We start from the raw sequence: 22,532 nt of genomic DNA on the forward strand, positions 1-22,532 counted from the left end.
CCTCCCTTTATCAGCTAATGTCGAAAAATATGTCTTTACTAATTATGCCGAATGTAATGTAAGAATAGATAGTAATTATAGGCCGACCGGATATATCCAGCTCTTTCACTAGAAATATTTTAGTTATTTTTCAATATTACGAAAGCTGTTCTAACTCGGTACAGATTAAATCGGAATAGCTTATCTCTCTCTCTCTGATTTAAGGCACGTAAGATCAAATATTTTGATAAAATCTGCATCAGTTTTGGATGATGTAATCATGCAGCTAGTTTATGTAGACTCTGTAGTTTTGATCCAACACGGGCTACATATAAGCCGTATACAATCTAAAGAACGTGTCGGCGTTGAGACCATTTTCGTGGATTAATCGACCACGAGTTACATATTTTATGTGGCTTACTTTCCACATACTGGTGGATAGAGGCTTTATTGACTAGTCTCGGCTCAACAGGAAAAGGGCAAAACATGCAATATGACGTTACTCACATCATCACATGCATGAATGGACAAGATACAAGTCGAGATACAGATGGATAGTCTGAAAAGAAAATGTCTGGTTTGGAATTTTATGCTTATTGATCGATTAATCCGTCGTTAAATGTTCTCTTTAAAAACAATTATATTTAGTTGAAAGGAACACCATTAGTTCGATTATCTCCCACCACATCACCCATTATAATAATTTTTGGCCAATACACTTATCCGTCAAATCTGTTAATATTGGCGGTATGGAATTTAGAAAGACATGTGAGTTTTTCCTTCTTTAGTAACAGCGGCCATACTGAACGATATGTTATAAATAAATGTACAAACTTGTTACATAAATCTGTAATTAAACTTTTTATAAATTGGTTGTGTGGTGTTTCGAAGTCGCATGACATTTTATCATATTTTAAGTAAGAGTAATAATACTTAGTAGCAGATTGGTGGAGTTTGTAGAGGGATAGCAGACTACCTTGACCATACTATTCTGACGTTGACATTAGTTTCAGCAAGTCTGGTGATTCATTAAGTAGAGAAAGGTATTTTACTTCGATAGTGACAGGCAGGAATAGGTAACACCAAACTGATACCGATCACACATAACTTAATTGAATGCGACTCCTGGATCTATATTGCTCATCCATTGGCAGGTTCTCGATTAGAAGCTAATACATTCAAAGAGGAAACCTTACAAGCAGATTTTTGTAAGTTTCAAAGGAAATACTTAATGAACTATGCGCTTCTACGGCGGTTCCAAAAAATAGAATACTTCACCATACAGACAGGTTAGCTGAAATTGAACCAACCCCAATGGCCTTCAAGTGCTAACTAAACGGCATAGTTAACATAGTTAGCCAAATGACAGTGTCTAAAAATGAATCCAATACTGTTTTCATTCACCATTTAATAATTATATGCAAATTGTCTTATATGTTGATATTTGCATTCAGACGTAAGCTTTTACATGGGAACCGACTTGCATATGAAGGTAACTTTGCACGGTTGTAAATGTGCACCTGTGACGGCGTTTTGCAAAGGTAACGAAAATCTGTCAGTATGTACATTATGCAAACAACATGTGAACGAATAGTATCATTATTTTGTGTCATAAATAATCTGACATACATTTAAACATCAAGTTGATTGTGTTTATCCTATAATTGTAAGTGAATCCCAGTGTGGATGAAATCTGTATGTAAGAGGCTATGAGAAGCTGGTACTCATGTGTAATTTAATTTAGTAAAATATATAACCAAGAAACTATATATTCATTTAAAAAAATAGAATTATATCTGTGGTCATTTTATCCTGACCCTCGCTAAGCCAAGTGTAGTCAATCCACTTCTTTCTACATCGACTCTTGGCATTTGTAGATAACCTAAATAGTGATCGAAGAAGTGTCCTCTTGCGGATCAAAGAATTACTACCCATTGTACCCTAATTAAGCTGACCCATTGAGAAAAACTCGTGACATATGTTGGTATTGTGACTGAATTGCGACGGAATCGTGTAAAGTAAAATGTTTATGCATTCTATATGAACAAAAATACACTCAGGTTTCGTAGCTGTGAACATCGTTGACCGATGGTGGTTTATTTTGAACCTCAGCTGTTTCAAAACACTGAGTTCGGTTTACCCATTGCTGCGCGTGTAATGTGCATGCAGTGAGAAATTTCATTAGAGTTTTTCAAGAAACTTACCACTTTACTTGAGCAATCTTCAGCTGTAGAGTTATGTGAAATATACATTTACAACTTTTATTGCTATCCGCCGTGTGTGATATAATCGTTTTATATAGTGGATATTTCAGAATTTATTATTAATTCTACATATAGTCAGACTTATGTTACATAACGACATGCTATCAGATAGACTATAGTTTGTTTCAAGTTTGTAAGTTTTATAAGTGAAACAATTGTATTAAATTATACGTTTTATGCGTTAAAGGAGAATAATGTTCGAGTTCTTAAATTCAGTCAGACTATTCTTGTGGGTCACGTGGTCAGTTATGAACGCCATAATTATAATACTCTCGCACTGTATTCTTATGAAATGATTTAAGGTAAACGAGGCCAATTCATGTGTGCGCATGTGTAAAGTGTATTATCGCAATTTTATTGCACAGCGTCTCGTGTAGCTCACTCGATATATTTCTAACTGTTTTATTTTGTCTTGGAGTTTTAGAACTCAGTGGGGTTTTGTGTAAACCGGATGAATGTGACGACAGTAACGTTGGCTAGGAAGACTATTGGTTTACTCGCGGTGAGGGACCAAAGCTTTGGGACTAACGGTTCTGCATGGAATATCGAAGCCCTCGAGGAATCATTTGGCAGAGTTGGAGAGCCGTCCGTGTGTGTTTGCTCCTTGACCATTCAACGAGAGCTGTGGAATCGGAAATGCATAGTGAAAGCGACTAGATACACGTGTTCAAGTTTCGAGTCAGTATTATTTAATATCATTATACGAATGCAATCAATAATTGAAATATCGCTATACAAGTGAAAATCAATTAAACGTACATCTTGCTAATGCAAGAATCGTACATCGTACATCGTTTATATATGTGTATAAATCCTATACTTTGGTCACCCTTTGTGATGGACTCATATAGTATTCATATTTAAGTATAACTAGCTTAATTGCTTGTCCTGGGATGGAATTGATAACCGTTTCAACATAAAAGTAGAAAAAGTAAAAACTTAAAATATTGGATAAGCACGTTTAAAAGAAAGTTTGAATGTAAATATACAAAAAAAGAAGTAAAACCAGTTAGTAAAACTTGGGATGCTGCCCCGCTTTTCGAACTCGCGACCTCTCGTTTTGTAGCCATGTATGTTATTATATATATATATATATATATATATATATATATATATATATATATATATATATATATATATATATATATGCATTTCAAACATGACATATGAAGAAAATATATTTAAATGCTGGATGACAGAAAAACACAGAAGTGGTACAGAAAAACGAAAATATATATTTATACCGTAGAATATTATAATCTGCAGCATTATATCATCGGGTTAGGCTTATCTCTTGATGCTGAATTTGCAAATATACGTAACGATTGCATCAACTGTGGTTCACGAAAATACATTATACATCATATGTTGACCTTGCTAGCTGAGATCAAAGTCAATGACTGCATGAACATTTTTTTTTTTGAGGGAACAGGAATTATTTATTTATGTGAAGGAATTGTTGATAAATCTACAATAAAATTTCTTATTTTTATCAAATCCGACGACTAAGAGGAATCAAGTTCACGGAACAAAATTGCACTTTTAGAATATACTCAAGGGACAAAATTAGACCAAAAAGAGTGAATTATTAGGTTATAAAACTTGTAATAGAATGAGCCAAAACAACATTAATTCTAAAGTTCAATTAATGTAATTATTGCCATAGTCTTTTGATATAACAAACCGAAAATGGCCTTTTGCTCACACTAAATTTGACTATAGACACATTTTAAAGTAATGCTTAAAATATGCATCATTTTAGCAAGCATTATTTCACTCCAAATTCAACTTCTCAAAATAATCAAAAGTACCCTTGATTCATCCTGGTTTTATGATTGCATGAGCGACCCCGACAATGCTTTCTAAATTATTAATTTCAGTTTGATAAATCGTATGAATTTTCTGGCATAAATAATTAGTACCAATATATAACACACGATGAACTTTAAAACTTTACCGTTTCCATAATGGAAGCGTATCGTGTTCTAACTACACAATATATACCAATTTGGTCACAGAAATGGCACACTGGCCACTTGGTGAATTTAATATTAGTATTTACCTTTAACGTTAATTATGACCCTCTGGTGACGTCTTGAAATGTAATGATTAAACGTTATATAGGTTTAACATTGGATGACGTTCTATAGTTGAACGGGAAATGTTGAAGACGTCCATAAAATCAATACTGGATGCGATCTGCGGTCGCGATCATAATATAAGTCCAAAATGGCATTCGATCATTTAACATGAAATGCGTGAAAATGCATCGTGAGAAATATCTAACATATCTTTAAGAAACTATCTGGGGTTTAACAATCCGTACTACCAAAATGGCAAACTGATGACCAAATTTGTCAGATGCTTTGAAAAAAAGGCTTCGATTTTTGCATTCCAGCCATAAAAGTGAACTTACAGATTGAGACTTGATTTACACAGGACGAACAATATAACCGCGTACGAATTTGCCGCTGCACCAAACGTGTTGTTGAAGCATGTACTGCCACTGGACTATAATGTCGTTTGATCAAAGGAAGAGTCTGATAGAATGTTTTGGTCCAGAGCAGCACGTTCTTGTCATTCGATGAGGTCAAAGCGTCGGATTCGCCCCAAAACTTTTCTTTGTCAACTCGTTTCACAAAAATTGCAAACAGTGGCTTTATTTAAAAAAATGAATAATTTATATAATCATGATGTATGTTTTAGTTACTAGGTCAATGGAAATTGCAAAAAAGAAAAATATTTTGTTTTGGGACATTCAGCGCGCAATATGACAGAAAATGCTGATTTATTTGCGCTGGTGAACGACGATGGTCACTGCTATGTCTCACCTTCACATTATGGAACTTTGAAAGGTCGTTTATAGCATCATGTGTGTAAGAGAGTGACCTCCCTACGTTTGTCTCTGCTGCTGGGAAAACAAGTTTAAATGAAAACTTTCCTGCAGGTGGTAACATTTTATTGGCTGCTCTTGGATAGTCATTAAAGAAGACATTATAAATAGAAACACTCCAAACACGACTATATAGGTGTGTGTGTGTGTGTGTGTGTGTGTGCATAAACGTGCGTGTTTATGTATATAGATGTGTGTATATGTATCAACGTGTGTATCTGTGTATTAAAGTATGTGTCAATGTATAAAAGTATGTGTATATATGTATTAACGTGTGTGTCTTTGTATAAACGTTTGTGTGACTATGTAAATAGGCGTGTGTCTCTATGTATTGAGGTGTGTTGTGTGTGTGTGTGTGTGTGTGTGTGTATGATCTATAAGCGTGTATGTTTGCTTGATTAAACTAGTGTCTCTATGTATAAATACACACATATATATGGTTGCATAAATGACAAAATCCTTTGCACAGGCTTATTTTACTCAGTTTTAGCTCCTTTTGGGTCTTTGAATCTCTTTCTCAAGAGTAAACAATACGATACGAGCAAATAAAGTGCACAAAGAAAAAACTAATTCACGAAACATATTGGAACACTTTACTTAAAATGTAAGTAACTGGTGAAATATACAGGAAAGTTTCGTCATCTGCACAATGGCGTCATTTATACCTTCTACAGGTCATGATAGGTTTTTGCTAACGTATTCACCCATAAAATCCGATTTCGGACAATATTTTTGGAGTACTAATTTTGTATTAAGCTCAAAGAACTAAAAAACTATAAAAACAGCTTCAATAACAGTGTACATGACAAAATAAAAAAGTGTATGTGTTAAATTAAATAAAAATAGATTGAAATTAATCTAATTAATTTTTAATCCAAAAGCAATGCTGATAGTAGGAAAAATATCATAATATAAGCATAAATTTAGATCAAAATATATCATTCTCTTTTATATATATATATATATATATATATATATATATATATATATATATATATATATATATATATATATATATATATATATATATATATATATATATATATATATATATATATCTTGTGTGACTGTCCGGATTACCTTAGATCAAAAGAGACCCTGTGAATATGCAACAATTTTAGAAGGAGGGTTCAATATTGGTTTCCAATAGAATATCAAGAAAGAAATGATTACAGAACGGTAGATGAGGAATAATATGATTGAAGAATATTAATGGGAAGTGTATTTCGTCCTAAACTGTGGCTGGACAAAACGGACACATTCTTTCTTCAATGCTCCAATTCTTGCATCTACCATTTTCTGATGTAAGAGGACAGGTATTTAAGTGAAAACAGGTCAAGGACTTTTCTTAATTAAGATTTTTAAATAGCGGTTTGATAGATTGCAACATTTAGCACATTAGATACATTTATTTGACTTTTATAGGTTTAATGTAACACTGTCCCTGAAAATAAAATATAGATAAACATTTTTTCTATTTTTTTTTAAAGCGAGCACGTGATATGTTATGAACTTTGATGTTAATTAACCCTGCATTGGTGTATGCACACGTTTATATAGTGACATACTGTTACATTTACGATAGGGTTAGAAAGATTCAAATTTTCCTTGGAAGCTAAATAAAATATTATAAAATGTACGGTTATTAATATTAACTCTTCAGGTTCCTCGCTTTTATTCAAACTGATTTGACTGTTCCTGGGTCCCGAATTATATATATATATATATATATATATATATATATATATATATATATATATATATATATATATATATATATATATATATATATATATATATATATATATATATATATATATATATGTGTGTGTGTGTGTGTGTGTGTGTGTGTGTGTGTGTGATGCAACAAACACATATCTTTTCCTTTTTATAGTCTTTATGTTTGTATGTACGTATGGTATGTATGTCAAATAATGGAAAGGCGAGGATAAGTTCAATATGTTGACGTCTTATTGTGTGTAACTTGACATAATGGTAGAGTAATTTTAGTTTCCTAGCTGTACTGAGTAGGTTATTGGAGTCGAAGTTGCTGTCGGAGATAGACAGACGGATGGATGATTCGTCACACTAATGATTGTTACCATAATAGGATCATTAGATAGATTTCTGGTTTACAAACAAACTAGTAATACATGCAAGTGCGCAGACACACTCTCACATAATTTTTAACTTATATACTTAAATATAAATACATATATTGCATATCACAATAAATGTCCAGAAAAGATTTGCAAATTTATTTTAGCATTCCATCAATTACAATTAGTTATAAAGACAAATTAATCATTTAAAAAAACTAATACAAAATAATGTCTTCTTTGTGAGTAGACATCAAAGTCGGATCTTCTGAGGCAGCACGATGCAGCGTAAAATTTGTGTCAAAATTTGGCATCTTATGCAAACGATTTTATGGAGGGTCAAATCAATATTTGATGTGGTGGCGCCGCCCAATTCCATATCCACGGTATCTAAAATCGTCCCAGTCATCCCAATCGTCCCAACGATCGTCCCAACGATCGTCCCAGTCATCGCCCCAACCAAAGCCGTATCCGCCATAACCTAAAATAATATAATAACCAGCAGTCAATGGCAATGTCTTAAGCACAAACACGCACGCACAAACGCACAAACACACACACACACACGCACTGCCGCAAGGAACTGGTTATCGCACTAGACTTACTCAGTTTGGATTATATCGTTATCAATATAAAATGGTATCCAGAGTAAGTTATTACCGTACTGTAGGGGTACACAATCCCCGGCCCGCGAACGTGTTCTGTCCGGCCCTCAGGGCAAATTAAAACAACACAGAAATCTGCCCCATGAACAGTAATTATTTTAAAGAAAATAGTGTTTGCGGCCCTCGAGTGGTCTTAGAAAATGCAATCTGGCCCTAGGCCGGAAAAGTTTGTGCACCCCTTCCGTACTGCAATCATTTCCGTGTGGCGTTTCGTTATGTGTATTTAATTTCCATTGTTTGCTATTTTTATTTCATTATATGATATGGGTAACTGTAATTTGGACTTGACCTTGTCCAAATTCAGGTTCATTTTCTACCTGACCTGACTCATTGATTTTGCTTTTGTAAACAATATGTTTATTTCACTCTGAGTCTCGAACATTGGACATTTTTCCATAAATTGCCTGGCATACATGTTGCTTACTACATTTTACATTATAGTTTTAGGAACAGACCTTCTAAGTATAACTATGATTTTATCTTGTAAACATTTGGAACCTTCCAGAATGAAATTTTTCATTAGCAAATAAGTTTTGTTTTCAGAAAATGTTTATTGTGACCTGAGGTCAAGTAGAGGGCTATATAATCGTTTTTTTTTCTTTCTAGAAATTACTTATTCATGCTGTAAGATCTGAGCCGAATCAGTCCTATTATTGTTGTGTCCAAAGTTGTATTTCGGCTGGAATTTATTTCTTCAAATTATTTAATTCAAGTTATTCTTTTCTGGAAATAAAAAGTGCTCAAATATAACATTCTCGGCAGACTTCCATTCATGGTGAAATTAAAAATAAGGATATATTCTTGGATTGTATTATTGTGATTCAACAAAAGACTGTTGGCACATCAGTAAAACACAGGCCAATACAGGCACATCAACAGGTCCAGCCTTGGATTTATTTTGGAATATCACTAACGTTTCTTCAGAACTTTAATCATTAGGATTTGTGTTAGAAATTCTAGGATTATTTGTAATTTAATTCGCAATACCTTAAGTTCTTTTGGCATTTTCACTCTGTATCCAAGGGAAATACATTATTTGTTGAATTTTACAATACTTGTTAGTTTTCGCTCTTTTCTTTAACTTAGTTTAAGACTATGGAGTCGTGTAACATCTGCTGTAGTCCATCAGAAGAATTCTGTAAGTTTGTATATTTACCAAGATATCTTCCACCGTAGTGTCCAAGGCCGAATCCATTATATCCGTAAACACCATTTGAAAGGCCGTATCCAGCGTATCCTCGCCCGCCGTACCCAATGTATCCTAGTCTCCCATATCCTCCCGACCATCCTGCATAACCGCCAAAGCCGCTGAAACTTCCGACTGTATTGGAAATAATTATGAATAACTTTTATTCATGGATATATTTCTGTCATTCATTTTTAGAGAGATAGATGGGGGGTGGGGATGGAGGTAGCTTTAGTGGATTATCCAACAGGCTCCAGGCAGCTAGTTTAATGTAATAAATGAAAACCAATAGATGTATTTTGAAATTCTTGCACAGAATATCTACATACCACGTAGTTCAAGCAATCCTTCCGGACCTTGGACATGGGGTGGGGAACGGAAAATAAATTACAATCTGTCTGTCCGGTATAATACAGATGTGTCCTTTTGTGAATGAACCTCACCCGTCACTAACATACACCACATAGAGATCATCGTATGTGACTCTTTAGCAGTATAATACATTTTTCAAATCAGCACTTTAAACTCTGTATAAAAAAGAATAAAATAAAACAATTATTTTTCCATAAAGCAGAGAGTGAAAATGGTTTATACAGTTTTTCCCAAAATTCCATCGTATCTCCAACAGAAAGAACAGTTTTGGGTCCTGAACATAAACAGGTGGTTGATTTTATTTTGCAGCAAGAAATGGGAGATTAAAATAAGAGTTTGATGATTGTTGATTGTAAGAATAAAATAATTTAATAGAAAAGCAGGGTTTTCGAGTATAGAATGACAGCAATGACAACTGGATTGCAAATAATGAAATATTAAAAAGCATGTTTGCATAAATGTATTGTTTCGTACTCAGGATGGAAAGAATCGTAATTACGGACGTAATGCCAATTTTATGGACGTATTCCCCAAGCGTCACAGTACTGAATGCGGTTCAGAGACAGTACAGTTTTCTTATTTATGTAAGAGAATGGTTTTATCCATCGTTTCTAAAATACACCAAGTTTGAACGAATGATGTGATTCATTCCGTTTCCTTATATGTATATGGACAATTTATATGGACATATAACAATATCGAATATAAACTATGTGACGTATTGAGATAATACGCAAGTTCACAAATATTTTAACTATCAGTAAATAAGTGATGAAATTTTTTCAAGGAAATTGCAATCTTATATAGCTAGTTCTAATCTGAAGTTGTCACTTACCTAAGTTCTAATCTGAAGTTGTCACTTACCTAAGTTCTAATCTGAAGTAGTCACTTACCTAAGTTCTAATCTGAAGTTGTCACTTACCTAAGTTCTAATCTGAAGTTGTCACTTACCTAAGTTCTAATCTGAAGTTGTCACTTACCTAAGTTCTAATCTGAAGTTGTCACTTACCTAAGTTCTAATCTGAAGTTGTCACTTACCTAAGTTCTAATCTGAAGTTGTCACTTACCTAAGTTCTAATCTGAAGTTGTCACTTACCTAAGTTCTAATCTGAAGTTGTCACTTACCTAAGTTCTAATCTGAAGTTGTCACTTACCTAAATTCGAATCTGAAGTTGTCACTTACCTAAGTTCTAATCTGAAGTTGTCACTTACCTAAGCTGGGTCTGTTGTACACACCGTTGAATCCCCCTAATGGTCTGTAGTAACCCCTTCTTGCTGGCCAGTGGGCCTGGGCCACTAGAAAAAGCGCCGAAAGCAAGCAAAACTTGAACATGACAGCACCCTATGCTAGTCCTGGAAGGCATAAAAGAGGTCAAAATTTGACATTGATTAAAAGCGTCTTTATGTTTGAAAAATGTGTGTGTGTGTGTGTGTGTGCGCGTGCTGGAGGGTGAACAGGGATTTTGCTGGCTAAGTAAACAAAGGAGCAAAGATCATGGGACAATGGCCGATTCAAATGTTTCACCATTGTTAAATTAAGAAAAACAATAGATCAATTTAATATTTCAGGCGCCACTAAGAAAATGTGATGGGTATAGTATGTCTTTATATAGCTTTTGGAAAAAAAACAAATGCCATATTTAATTTTTGACAGCTGAGGGGGCAACATTAAGTAATTAATGCGGTTAACCTGTAAACATTATGACATGACGATCGAAGCGATGTTTATGTAAATAATGGCACTTTATTGATTCCTAAAACTTCATATTTGCCTCAAACCAGGTTTATAATTATTTTATTTTATCAATGTATTTAAAGAGCTGCAATTAAAGTGTGTGTTATAATAGTAAAGATAAAGTCTCAAGAGCTTGACACAATGAAAATGACTTTATGGCGTCACACGTAAGTTTTTTTTTATATCAGACCCAATTTATACGTTGATCTATCGCAAAAACAGATTTAGAGGGTATCGTAAGGGTAATTATATAATATTTAATTTATGAAACATGTTTAATAATGTCCCTTTTACTAGCTTTGGACATTATTCAACTAGTTTAATAAATTCAATATTAAATCCATACCCATCTGAGATTCTGTTTATCACAGTTTTTATTTTAGTGGAAGTATTCTATGAAGAAAGAGAAACATAATGTTTTTCGGCATTTCATTTTAAATTCGAGCTCAGATCTTGCACCTCCCAATTCCTGCTCGTGAAATATAGTCCTAGACGTGAGTTGAGGCAATATTGCAAATTATAATAACCAGTAACATTTAGATGTAGACACTTTTTAACAAATTATAACTGAAAGAGAAACCGTCCCTTCAAATCAATAGAACATGCCACAAGGACAAAAATATTTTTCAGCATTTAATATCTGAAGGAAAAATCCTGGGGTGTCATTTAGTTAAGTCTGATCAGATCAACTAGAATAGTTGAGGCACCATCTACATGTATTTTTGATTTTGTTGATGATTTTCATTATTGAATGGCGTTTTCATTTGAGGTTGCTAAGTATTTTGACACAGTGTGACGTACGGTTTTTATGTTATATTGTCCTTGGGATGAAAAGTACATAAGTCATTTTAGCAAAATAAATACAGTAATATTCATTTACATTTTTATAGCACATTGCAAAAAGTTCATATATATTTTTGAACTTTGAAAACTGTAGAAACACTTGTAGAAATGCAATGTTTACGCAATGCTTGGTTATGAATAGTTTAAGCAAACACACACAACAATATAACAATTATATCTGCAATACATATGTACATAAAGAAGACGATATTAAACTAAATTATTGGTGGAAATGTATCAAATTAAACTTACGAATCTTTTATTTTGATTTAAGCGACTTATGTACATACGCGATGGCTAGCTAGCCTAGCACTAGCATAGTTAATCCTTAATTCTATTTCACGTTATGATGCATCCATTGTTTAAATTGCAACAGATTTGACTTACCCATGAAGCCCGGAAAACCAGTGAGAAAGTCCGGCGTCGATGTCCTATAGCTTTGAATTGGAACACCTTTTATACTGATCCACTCATGAATATTTATCACTCACAAACATTTTTCATCCTTTATTACAATTACTATCGCTGATTGATTGTTCCTTTTTGTAATGCACACCTGCTACACCTATATTTATCAATGTGAACCTTCGAGAACTTCCGCAAACAATTTATATTTTACATGAATTTCGAAAAATATAAATAATTCATGCAACCATTTATTGTACTATGGAAAGTCATTCAGAAACGCATTTTATGCATCATTAATATTCACTTCATGTTAAACTTTGGCCTTTCTGTAAGACGATTTTGCATATTCTCGTTCGTGCTGATGACATTAAAGTAATCATGGTTGTTCCCAAAAATGGACACCTGAATATCATTAACTATACTCTGTATTTTTATAACAAAGGCTTCTGTTCGCTATTTCAAAATAATCGGATAATTGTCTTTGTAAAGCGACCTTTATTTTACCGATCTCAGCTCGCCTCGTTCGTAAAGACATATTTTTCTTTGAGAGATGGCGAGTGTACTTTCTTATTACATAGATATGTAAGAAAGCCATGCATTGATATTTTTCTCTTTCTTAATTTTAAATGCGGCCTTGGAGTTAAATTATTCACCTGAGTCGTTAAGTTAATACGCGGAGCAAACTGTCAAAGATTGACATTTCCTTTAATCTTGTCATTGAAGTCCGAACACATTCCGTTGTGAATTCACACATTAAGATTGCTACCAGGAAAACGGTTTATGTCTCTGAATTGCATGGGACAGTTTTGAAAATACATGACAGTTAAAAAGTTAGTAGAGGACGGGCAGTATAATGTTGAATTTATTGAAAACAATATCAGCCAATGACTTAGCTTGACGACTTATGAGATAAAGACTGTTTTCTCCACAAATCTAAAATGAAAGGAACCATTATTCTATCATGAAATGATTGCATGTCAAACAATCATCTAACTGCATTGTGAGACATAGCTATAAAGAGAGGTAAGGGAGTCCAAAGAATGGATATTTATTACTGATAGTTTAATACCAGAATATTTCAAATCTGACCAAATTATATAGCAAACCTCATTTCTGACAATTTTCTTCCAACATTAAACGTATGTAACACAAAAATGTTTACTGTTTTCTTGATAAAATAAATAAATAACTAAATTTAAAGTTTGCACGTAAAATGCGGTGCGTCTGTTACGTGGATGTTCTGTCAGACGAGAATGAAAGGGCATTAATCTTTCGTCATTAACATATTTGGCGTTTGAATGTTTCTCAGATTAATTTTCATGCATCTATACATTGCTATGATCGTCTTTTTGAATACCCTCTTTTGATTGTTTACATGTGAAAACATTAAGCGTTTTAAATACAAATGTTGTATTAAGAGAGAGAGAGAGAGAATATGCTTTCCTTAAAATAAAAATACCTAAAGCAAGGACGGCTGAATGATAAAAAAGATGATTTAAAAAACAGATATAAGGAAGCGGAATTAGTGTATTAAAATCAGTTTTTAATGAATTGAAAATTATCATGGGCTGATAATTAGACTCCAACAGGCTATTTTCTTACATCTAGAAATGTAATATTTTCTTTAAACCAGTTTGTACTATTTCTATATTTGAACCCATAAAATCTACTTCATAAATATGACTGTCTTAAGCAGCCTGAACTCTAATCGTAGCATTCGTAAATTCTATTTCTGTTTTTTTGTCGAGTCATCATGGAAACATTCTACGTTTATAAGTTATTAAGCGCGTACTAAAATAAAAGTGAAAACGATTTTTGAAGGTTGCTTATGCAAATTTAATAAATCTAGTTATAACTGCATTGCTGTAGCTAGAAAATGAATTGGGGTTTGTTTTGTTTTTCTGACGACACCATGGAAAAGAACAGTATCAATAACAACAATACCCTTTCAATTATTGTTTATTTTGTCGAGTTATGAACACGTACGGGCAAAACCTATCCAAAAAGTGTTGCTAAGATTATCATTTATTATTATTATTATTATTATTATTATTATTATTATTACCACTATCATCATTATTATCATCATGGTCGTCGTCGTCGTCGTCATCATCATCATCATCATCATCATCATCACTCATTTTTCACAAAATAACATTGGAACTTGTGTGGCTTCAGTTTCGCTAATAGTCCACTGAAACAAACAAGATTCAAATAAAGAGAATGAGTAGTAAAAGGAAGATACTATGATCAAAATCTCTTTATTGATCAATACCACGAACAAACGTGACCTCATTCAAAAGTATGACCAATAAAAGTGTCAGCTTATGGAATAATTTCTTGATCACAATCATTCTCTAGAGCTCTTGTCGACATTGCACTGGTAACTGCACGTGCAGCGTATAAATCAAGGATTTCAACATCATTATGATCAACTTTCTGATCCAAACAATTATTGTCAGTTACAAGTGGATTAACCACTACCTAATCTCCAGCTAGATCGTTGCCTAGTGATAAACTATTTCCCCAAATGGGGAAAGAAGTTACTTCTCCGACAGTCACCACTTCTGAGACTATATCTGATGACACATTTACACAGTAGAGAGGCGCATTGACAAAGATGCACTGTACTTCCTGAATAAGAACACTTTCACTAGAAAAAGCCTTTTCAGATAAAGACAAAGTACCTGATAATAAAAGACTCCGAGAAGTTCATGTGTCCCTTAATATTTTAATTGGGGATAGGCAGAATTAAAAAATAAGTAATATAGACTCTTTTCAACATGGTTCATAATTTTCCATTATAATATTAGATTGTGACAGTGAACTTAACCTTTGCGAACTAAGAGAGCGTGGAATAGCTATGTCTTGATTCTATTGCTAATGTTTTTTTTAATTTATAGCAATCACGAGCATGATTATGAGCAAAAGGAGACCACCTGAGATACCCGCTGGTGACGAATGGTCGGTGTGTTATCATCTTCTTGTTCCTATGTCGTATAGACATTAATGTTTGTATACCCATGAAAATCAAATTGCTGGTCATTTAGGAGTTAATAAGACTTATCATAATATCGTAAACCATTTTTATTGGAGGTAAATGTAAAGCGATGTTTCTAAATATTACAGATTTGGCATAAGTGTCAAATGGCAGGACAACCCAATAAGAAGATACAAAGACTCATCTGCAACCTATTCCTGGCATTAACGAACCTTTAGCAGAATAATTTTAGACTGTGTCGGTCCCTTTGCCTAACACCAAGTCAGGTAACCGATACGCCTACTGTAGTTCCAGAAACATTTTCTTTGAGGAATATTAAAACCAAAACCATAGTAAAAAAACGGTTTGATAAAGTGTATTTTAAAATACATTTGGTCTTCCCAAATCTGACCATTCTGACCTTGGGTCAAGTTTTATTTATGGAATTTTCCAGCAAGTCATGCATGAGTTAGGAATCCAACCATTGAAATCTTCTGCCTATCACTCTGGATCATTTAATCAGACATTGAAGAAGATGATTCGGTTATATTGCTTTAAAACAGGACAAGAATGGGATGATGGTGTTCAATTGCTGATGTTTGCATTGAGGGAATCAGTTCAAGAATCGATAAGTTTAGTCTTTTTGAACTATGTTTTGGACATACTTTCCATGGACCATTGAAGTGATGAAAAGAAAAACGCATTGTAACCAAAGATTCAGAGATGAATCTTCTTCACTATGTCTCTTATTTCAAATATGAGTTGTCAAAAGCTTGTGAACTAGAGAGATCTAATGTTCACTCACTCTGCCGAGTCAAAAATGAAATACAAGGGAGAGAAGTTTTCAACCCGTTGATAGAGTTCTCGCTCTCTGTCCCATACCCCAAAATCCTCTTCAGGCTAAATATTATGGTCCTTATATAACTGAAAAGAAAGAAAGTGACTTAATACTCCTGAGAAGGGGAACAGAAACAACTTTGACATATAACTATGTTAAACTATGTGTACTGGCTATAAAGAGGTTAACAGTAATACTCCTGAGAGGGGGGAACAGAAACAACTTTGACATATAACTATTTTAAAGGAGTATGTTGTTAGAGATCTGTTAATGATTCAATTTCGTTCTACTCGGCTCATACAGTGAGAATTCTAACCATGCCATGAAATTGGACTGTAGTGACTTTGATTTAATAGATCTTGTGAATTCCGAAATATTAAACAATCCGGACCAGAAACACATTTACAGCCATAAGAAAATAATGAAATAAGACAGCTGTTATTTGAATATGACTACTTGTTTCTATATGATCCTGCATGAATAGAGAAAATCTACCATGAAATTGAAATTGTTGATTGTACACCAGTGAAACAGCATCCTTATATGTTGCATCCCCTGAGGATGTTTAGAAAAGGAATTCTGTATTTGCTGGAGAATGATTTTATTAACGAAGTAAAAGTAACTGGAGCTCACCATTCATTCTTGTGTTGAAACAATATAATGCTTTCCGTATGTGTACTGGCTATAAAGAAGTGAACAGTATCACCCATACATATTCATTTCCGTTGCTATGAATCAATGACTGCATCGACAAAATTGGAAATGCAAAATATGTAACCACGTTTGATTTGTTGAAATGATTCTGGCAAATTCCACTCACGCTTTAGACCACTCGGCCACTCGGGGTCCCCTGATTTAGATTATTGTGACGGTTACATCGATGACGTCATCATTTACAGCGACACCTGGTAAGAACATTTGGAAACCATTTGGAAATTCATTGACAATTAATTGAAGTAAATGTGAATTTTGTCATGCTTGCGTTACAAATTTTATGACATATTATTTAACATGATTAAGTAGAACCTATAGAACTTAGATGATGGCTATCTCTGAATTCCCAGAGTATGTCAGTAAAAAGCAACTGATGCGATATTTGGTACGGCTGGATATTTTGTCGAACATTTACTCAAATATTTCCATACTTGCCGACTCTCTTTACAATTTGCTAAGGAAGAAAGCCATGTTTCATTGGTCTGACAAATGTCAGGAGGCTTTTGATTAATTAAAGGTCATACTTAAGAGTACACCAGTGGTTTCAGCTCCAGATGTCAGTCAATCATTTATAATGTATGTTGATGTAAATTATGTATGGGTTGGTATAATACTATTTCAAGAAGACAAAAACAGTGTGGATCTTTCAGCGTGCTATGTTTCTAGAAAATAAACAAGCACTGGAGTAAATATTAAACAATCAAGAAGGAATATTTCACCTAATAATGGCTTTGCAACTCTTTGAAGTGCAAATTGATTCAGCTCCATCTTCGATGGTTGTATTCAGTGATCAAAACCCCCTTACTTTCATTAGCAAAATGAAAAATACAACTCGGAAATTGTTAGGGGAGCGTTTGATGCTGAATTAATACAACATTGTTATTAGGTACAACAAGAAAAAATATAATTGATTACTGATGCACTTACACGTTTATAGAAGTAATGTATGGCTTTATTTCTATTTTGGGTCATTGTTAAAACATTTATTATGTAATTTTCTTGTCATAGTATCGTATGTCTGTTTGACTAATATGTAAAAGAAAGCTTTATTTTATAGATCTTTCATTTTTTTATGACGGAAGGTGTTATGAATATCTGTATTGTGTGTTTAATTTGTTGTCCATGTTTATAAATTGTAATGATCATTTGTAGATATAATTTTTGTCCATGAGAGCAGGATCTTTTCTTACGTGAATAAGCTATAAACTGGTTGTTGTTTGGGGGTCATCTTCCTTTAGATGATTAAGTCATTCGGATTGTGTTGCGACATAAGTCACGTGGGAGACATTGCGACATAGATTCATGGGGATTTTTATAAGCAGGGTGAAGTGAACACTTATTCATTCCTACTTTTTTTTACAGTCTATTGTTTTTAGTTTGCAGAAGTATTTAAAGCTGTGTTTGAATTTAATTTGAGAGGAATTGATTATTTGAATAATTTATTGGAATTTATTTCACGATGTTGAGACGTATTTTTGTCGCTGATTGTCTACCATAACAAGTACCCTGACATTATTTGTAATGACATGTTTGCCACTCTTTCTTTCTCGTATTTTATTCTTTCTGTACTCATGCATTTATATATGAATGTATGTCTCGCTATATACCAGTAATCGGCAAAACTATATTAAATTCTAAAAATATGGAATGAACAAGAAAATCAGAAGATATTTTTTATTTTATTGTATTATACTTAGACTTGCGCATTGTATGACGCTAATACAGATTTTGATTATGTATGCCTATATGTTAGAGCTTGCAGGGCATTTTTGGACGAATTAGGACCAAACAGCGATGAATTATATGTTTTCCTTACAAGTTCAGCTGTAAGTGGACAAATAGATGATATTTTAAGGGTCTTGAGACCCAATCCACCTTTCAAGCCCCCTAGGATGTTTGAGGGGTGCGTGCAAGAGTGATTGGAGGCACTGCCCTCCTCGTCCAAAAACACGGGCTACATAATTCTCCAGCCAGTGGGTCCAAGATGAAAAGCAGAAAGAGAAGAAAAAAAAAACAGACAGCGCTAGGGCTTCAACAATCGAAGAGCAAGAAAATACAATCATTTAAAGACTGGCATGCTATGTTTTAAGGGAAATGTATTCTGGATGATTTCTCGTCGACAGACTGGTACCTCTAGCGGCTCAGACTATGTCATCCATGCCAATGGTGGCTTGAGGAATGTCCGCCGTGAAACAGTAAGACAAAACAATCGTAACCCATTGTGTTTTTAACAGGTCACGAATTTCTGCTGAGACATTATCATGAAAAGGAGTAAAACGTGATTGAGCCGATATTGTTCTGTAAATATTAAAGATAGCCCTTGAACTTCCAGCGCCAATAAAAACAAATGTGTAAACCCGAAGGAGGTCAGACCGGGACATACTCCTATAGGTGGCTGTTGCTCTTACAAATATGCCATAAGTTTTACTTTGACCTGTTAAAGAGACCGTTGCTATCCATATTAGCAAGATAATCTGTACCGTGTTTAAAACTCTTAAGTTTGGTTTAAATTAGGGAATGTTGAGACAATTTTGTAAAATTCACCTAGAGAAATTTAGAAAAGAAGATGGAACTGGCTCTTATGCCGTTTATTGTGGTGCACTCTGTCAACGCACTGAAGGGGCGAGACCTAGTAGAGACTCGCCACATAAAGATTGAAAAACGAAGGAAAAAGATCAACGAGAGGGGTGCAGCTATGGACGATGTTGCAAAACCGGAAAGGATTCTTAAATCACCAATTGTTTTGAAAGACGGATGACTTTGCTAGCAGGTATCAGGGTCGGTATGGACTATTGCATCCTCTAAGCACACATTTACCTTTGACCTGAAAGCCTAGAAATTCCTTCAGACGAAGCTGCTTGTCTGGAACTATAATCCGCAACTATTCATTCAGAAACGTGCTCTTGGGTCCGTCGAGTACGTAATAGAGCACAAGTTCTTCAGTCTTTGTAACCGTCCGTTTAAATCTGTAGATGTACAAGGACAACATGGGGGCGGTAGACTATACAGTTCTCTCGATGTGTATTGTTACTACGTTTGAATGTATCCGCTTGTCGTCAAAGCCACCTGTCTGCGTTACTGGTATCGTGGTACGCGCCTTGGCTTCGGCAGTTTTATTGACGTCAGAAGGTTTCTTACCTATAACCATTCAAGGTCGACACAGCATCCTACATCCACTAGACCCACTAAGTGGATCATATTCCTGTAGAAGTCTCATCTCTTGTGGATGCTGCTCTTTGGTTGACAGCCTCGTCCCGTCTCCATTGCAATCATCGTTTGGTAATGAGTTGCGACACGGCTCTTATAAACTGCTTACCAGTGCCATCAGAAAACAGTAAGGCTACCTCAGCGGACTGCTCCTTATATCAACATATTCCAGAATGGAAGGAGTACGTTCCACGTCCTCTCAACTAGATAAAATCAAACATTTTCAAATTCATGGAACAATGTTGGTATTCTCTTCATTCCTCTTTTATACATATCTTTGTAGTTGTGCTTAGTGTGATTTTGTTTCCACTTTCTTCATCACCATCGTCATCATCATCGTCATTATCACCATTATCATCATTAATGATGATGTCATCGATATCGGTTATTTCAATCACATATCAAGTAGTCTTATTATAACTATGGTAAGCGACCCTCAAAACCCCGTTGTAGATGAAGGTATTTTAAGTTTCATACTCATAAAAAAATCCATGTGAACGCAATGAAACTTTTACACATACTTATGTAAATTTACAAATCTATAAATATGCACACCGTATTTCTATTTTTGTACATATCTTTGATGGACAAATGAGCCTTCTGATTTGTATAATTGACTCGGAATCCAATTTCGTGTCCTGAAAAAGTAAATGAATGGTCACGGTATGATTTCCTTCTGCCCCCGGTACACAGGGTATATCGCAATGCGGGTTTTACCTGTACATTGATATTTAATCATCCAGCCAGGTGTAACATCACACAGAGATAATATTAGACCTCTAGAGTGTGTAATATAAGATTAAATATTCCCAGGTATAAATTAGGAATACAAAGATCCATAAAAGCAATCATCTGTAGAATTACAATATCATCGTATGCAAATAACACATAAACTGTCATCGTGATGCAATGTTATTATTTAACACTACATATTATCAACCGTGTAGTCTAAATTTAGTCCTCCCGTGTTTGAGTCGCATAACTTTTTGCCCTAGTTTTGTTTGTTTTTAGTCTGAGTGGGGAACGGCGAATACTAGGAAATAAAAAAGTATGCATTGCATAAACACTGTATAGCACATGTGGGCAGGAGATATACTAATTCCAAATATGGCGAATACTAGGAAATAAAAATGTATGCATTGCATAAACACTGTATAGCACATGTGGGCAGGAGATATACTAATTCCAAATACTCAGCATTCATCGCGAAACATGGGTTCAAAGGTATACTATAGAAAAGAAAGAAATGGTTTTTCATTCAACTTGGACCTTGTCTAAATATCATGTTTTCCTTTTGTTCTTACAAGTACTATACGATTTCTTAAGGGCCAGTAGATTTTATTTTATATGGAGCAAGTGATTTTTCAAAAGCCACTTTACCTTGGTGTCTTGTTAGTGTGTGTGCGTGTGTGTGTGTGTGTGTGTGTGTGTGTGTGTGTGTGTGCGAGAGAGTGAGAGAGATCTGGTATATTGTGCGTACAGTTGTTACAGATAATAGAACAATACCATGTATGACAAGTATTATCAAGTGTATAACACATTTATGAGATGATGAATGTAATCATTTTCCAGAAATGTACGTGTCATTTTCAAAATCGATCTTTAAAAATAGATTATGTCGTATGCGTATTCTTTAACTTTGAAACTGATTTTATCGAAAATGCAATCTGTGCAAAGGGCTCTGTTTGAGATCGCTATTGATTTCAAGCCGTGTAAATTTCCAATCTAACATAATCGTATGGGGGGGGGGGGGTAATTTTCCTATGAATAAAGTTTGAATTACTTTGAGAGCCCCATCTTTCTTTTTGCTTTGGAGCTGCAGTTGAGTGAAAGTAAAATTTGTACTTAAAGCAATCGAACAGACATCGCGGCTATATGATGTAAGAAATTGACTGCGACAACCCTCTCCAGCGACGTAGCCTAAACCCGCGGATGAGTAGGTGCACCAAATAAGTTCGTGAGATTAACAGACGAGAGAGAGAGGGGGGGGGGGAAGGGGTGTGGATTTTACTAAATTTAAGAAATATATAAGAGGTCTATCCTAACAATGTCGAAATTCGCAGAACGACCGAATTTTTAAAAAAAAACACAAAAAAAAACAGATTTAAATATAGCTAGACGAAAGAAAAAAGACTTAGTGCATTAAATGAGTATTTTATTTAATGCATTGAAAATTATGTTGACCTGATAATAACAGCCTAGCATTGCGATTTCTTACATCTAGAAATGTAACACTTAATAACTCGGAGTGGTTCTTTATTTTCGGCCTATGCACATTGTAACAATGTACCACTGTTACGAGCTATTGGTTAGTTGGCATTACATGCTAAGGGAGACAACTCACGAAAT

General features: G+C 34.3%; 1 protein-coding gene across 1 annotated transcript; it reads right to left on the reverse strand.

The window, feature by feature from the left end:
• Nucleotides 1–7,379: 7,379 nt before the first annotated feature.
• On the reverse strand, nucleotides 7,380–12,574 carry LOC149785209 (uncharacterized). The gene is made up of 4 exons (XM_089979019.1): nucleotides 12,424–12,574; nucleotides 10,671–10,811; nucleotides 9,057–9,221; nucleotides 7,380–7,716 (listed from the first exon to the last, which is right to left on the reverse strand). The coding sequence occupies exons 2-4, from the start codon at nucleotides 10,789–10,791 to the stop codon at nucleotides 7,580–7,582; spliced, it is 423 nt and encodes a 140-aa protein (XP_089835145.1). The 5' UTR covers nucleotides 10,792–10,811; nucleotides 12,424–12,574; the 3' UTR covers nucleotides 7,380–7,579.
• Between the last annotated feature and the right edge of the window lie 9,958 nt (nucleotides 12,575–22,532).

This window comes from Sinohyriopsis cumingii, chromosome 13 (genome assembly GCF_028554795.1).
Source record: "Sinohyriopsis cumingii isolate HCF-2022 chromosome 13, ASM2855479v2, whole genome shotgun sequence".
NCBI classification, from domain to species: domain Eukaryota; kingdom Metazoa; phylum Mollusca; class Bivalvia; order Unionida; family Unionidae; genus Sinohyriopsis; species Sinohyriopsis cumingii.

What these genes read in the sequence shown, in the direction of transcription:
- LOC149785209 (XM_089979019.1), bottom strand. Translation starts at nt 10,791, where the DNA reads ATGTTCAAGTTTTGCTTGCTTTCGGCGCTTTTTCTAGTGGCCCAGGCC. An exon ending in GTACAACAGACCCAGCTTAG is followed by an intron (nt 9,222 to 10,670) that starts GTAAGTGACAAC and finishes TTTCCAATACAG; the next exon opens with TCGGAAGTTTCAGCGGCTTT. An exon ending in CTACGGTGGAAGATATCTTG is followed by an intron (nt 7,717 to 9,056) that starts GTAAATATACAA and finishes ATATTATTTTAG; the next exon opens with GTTATGGCGGATACGGCTTT.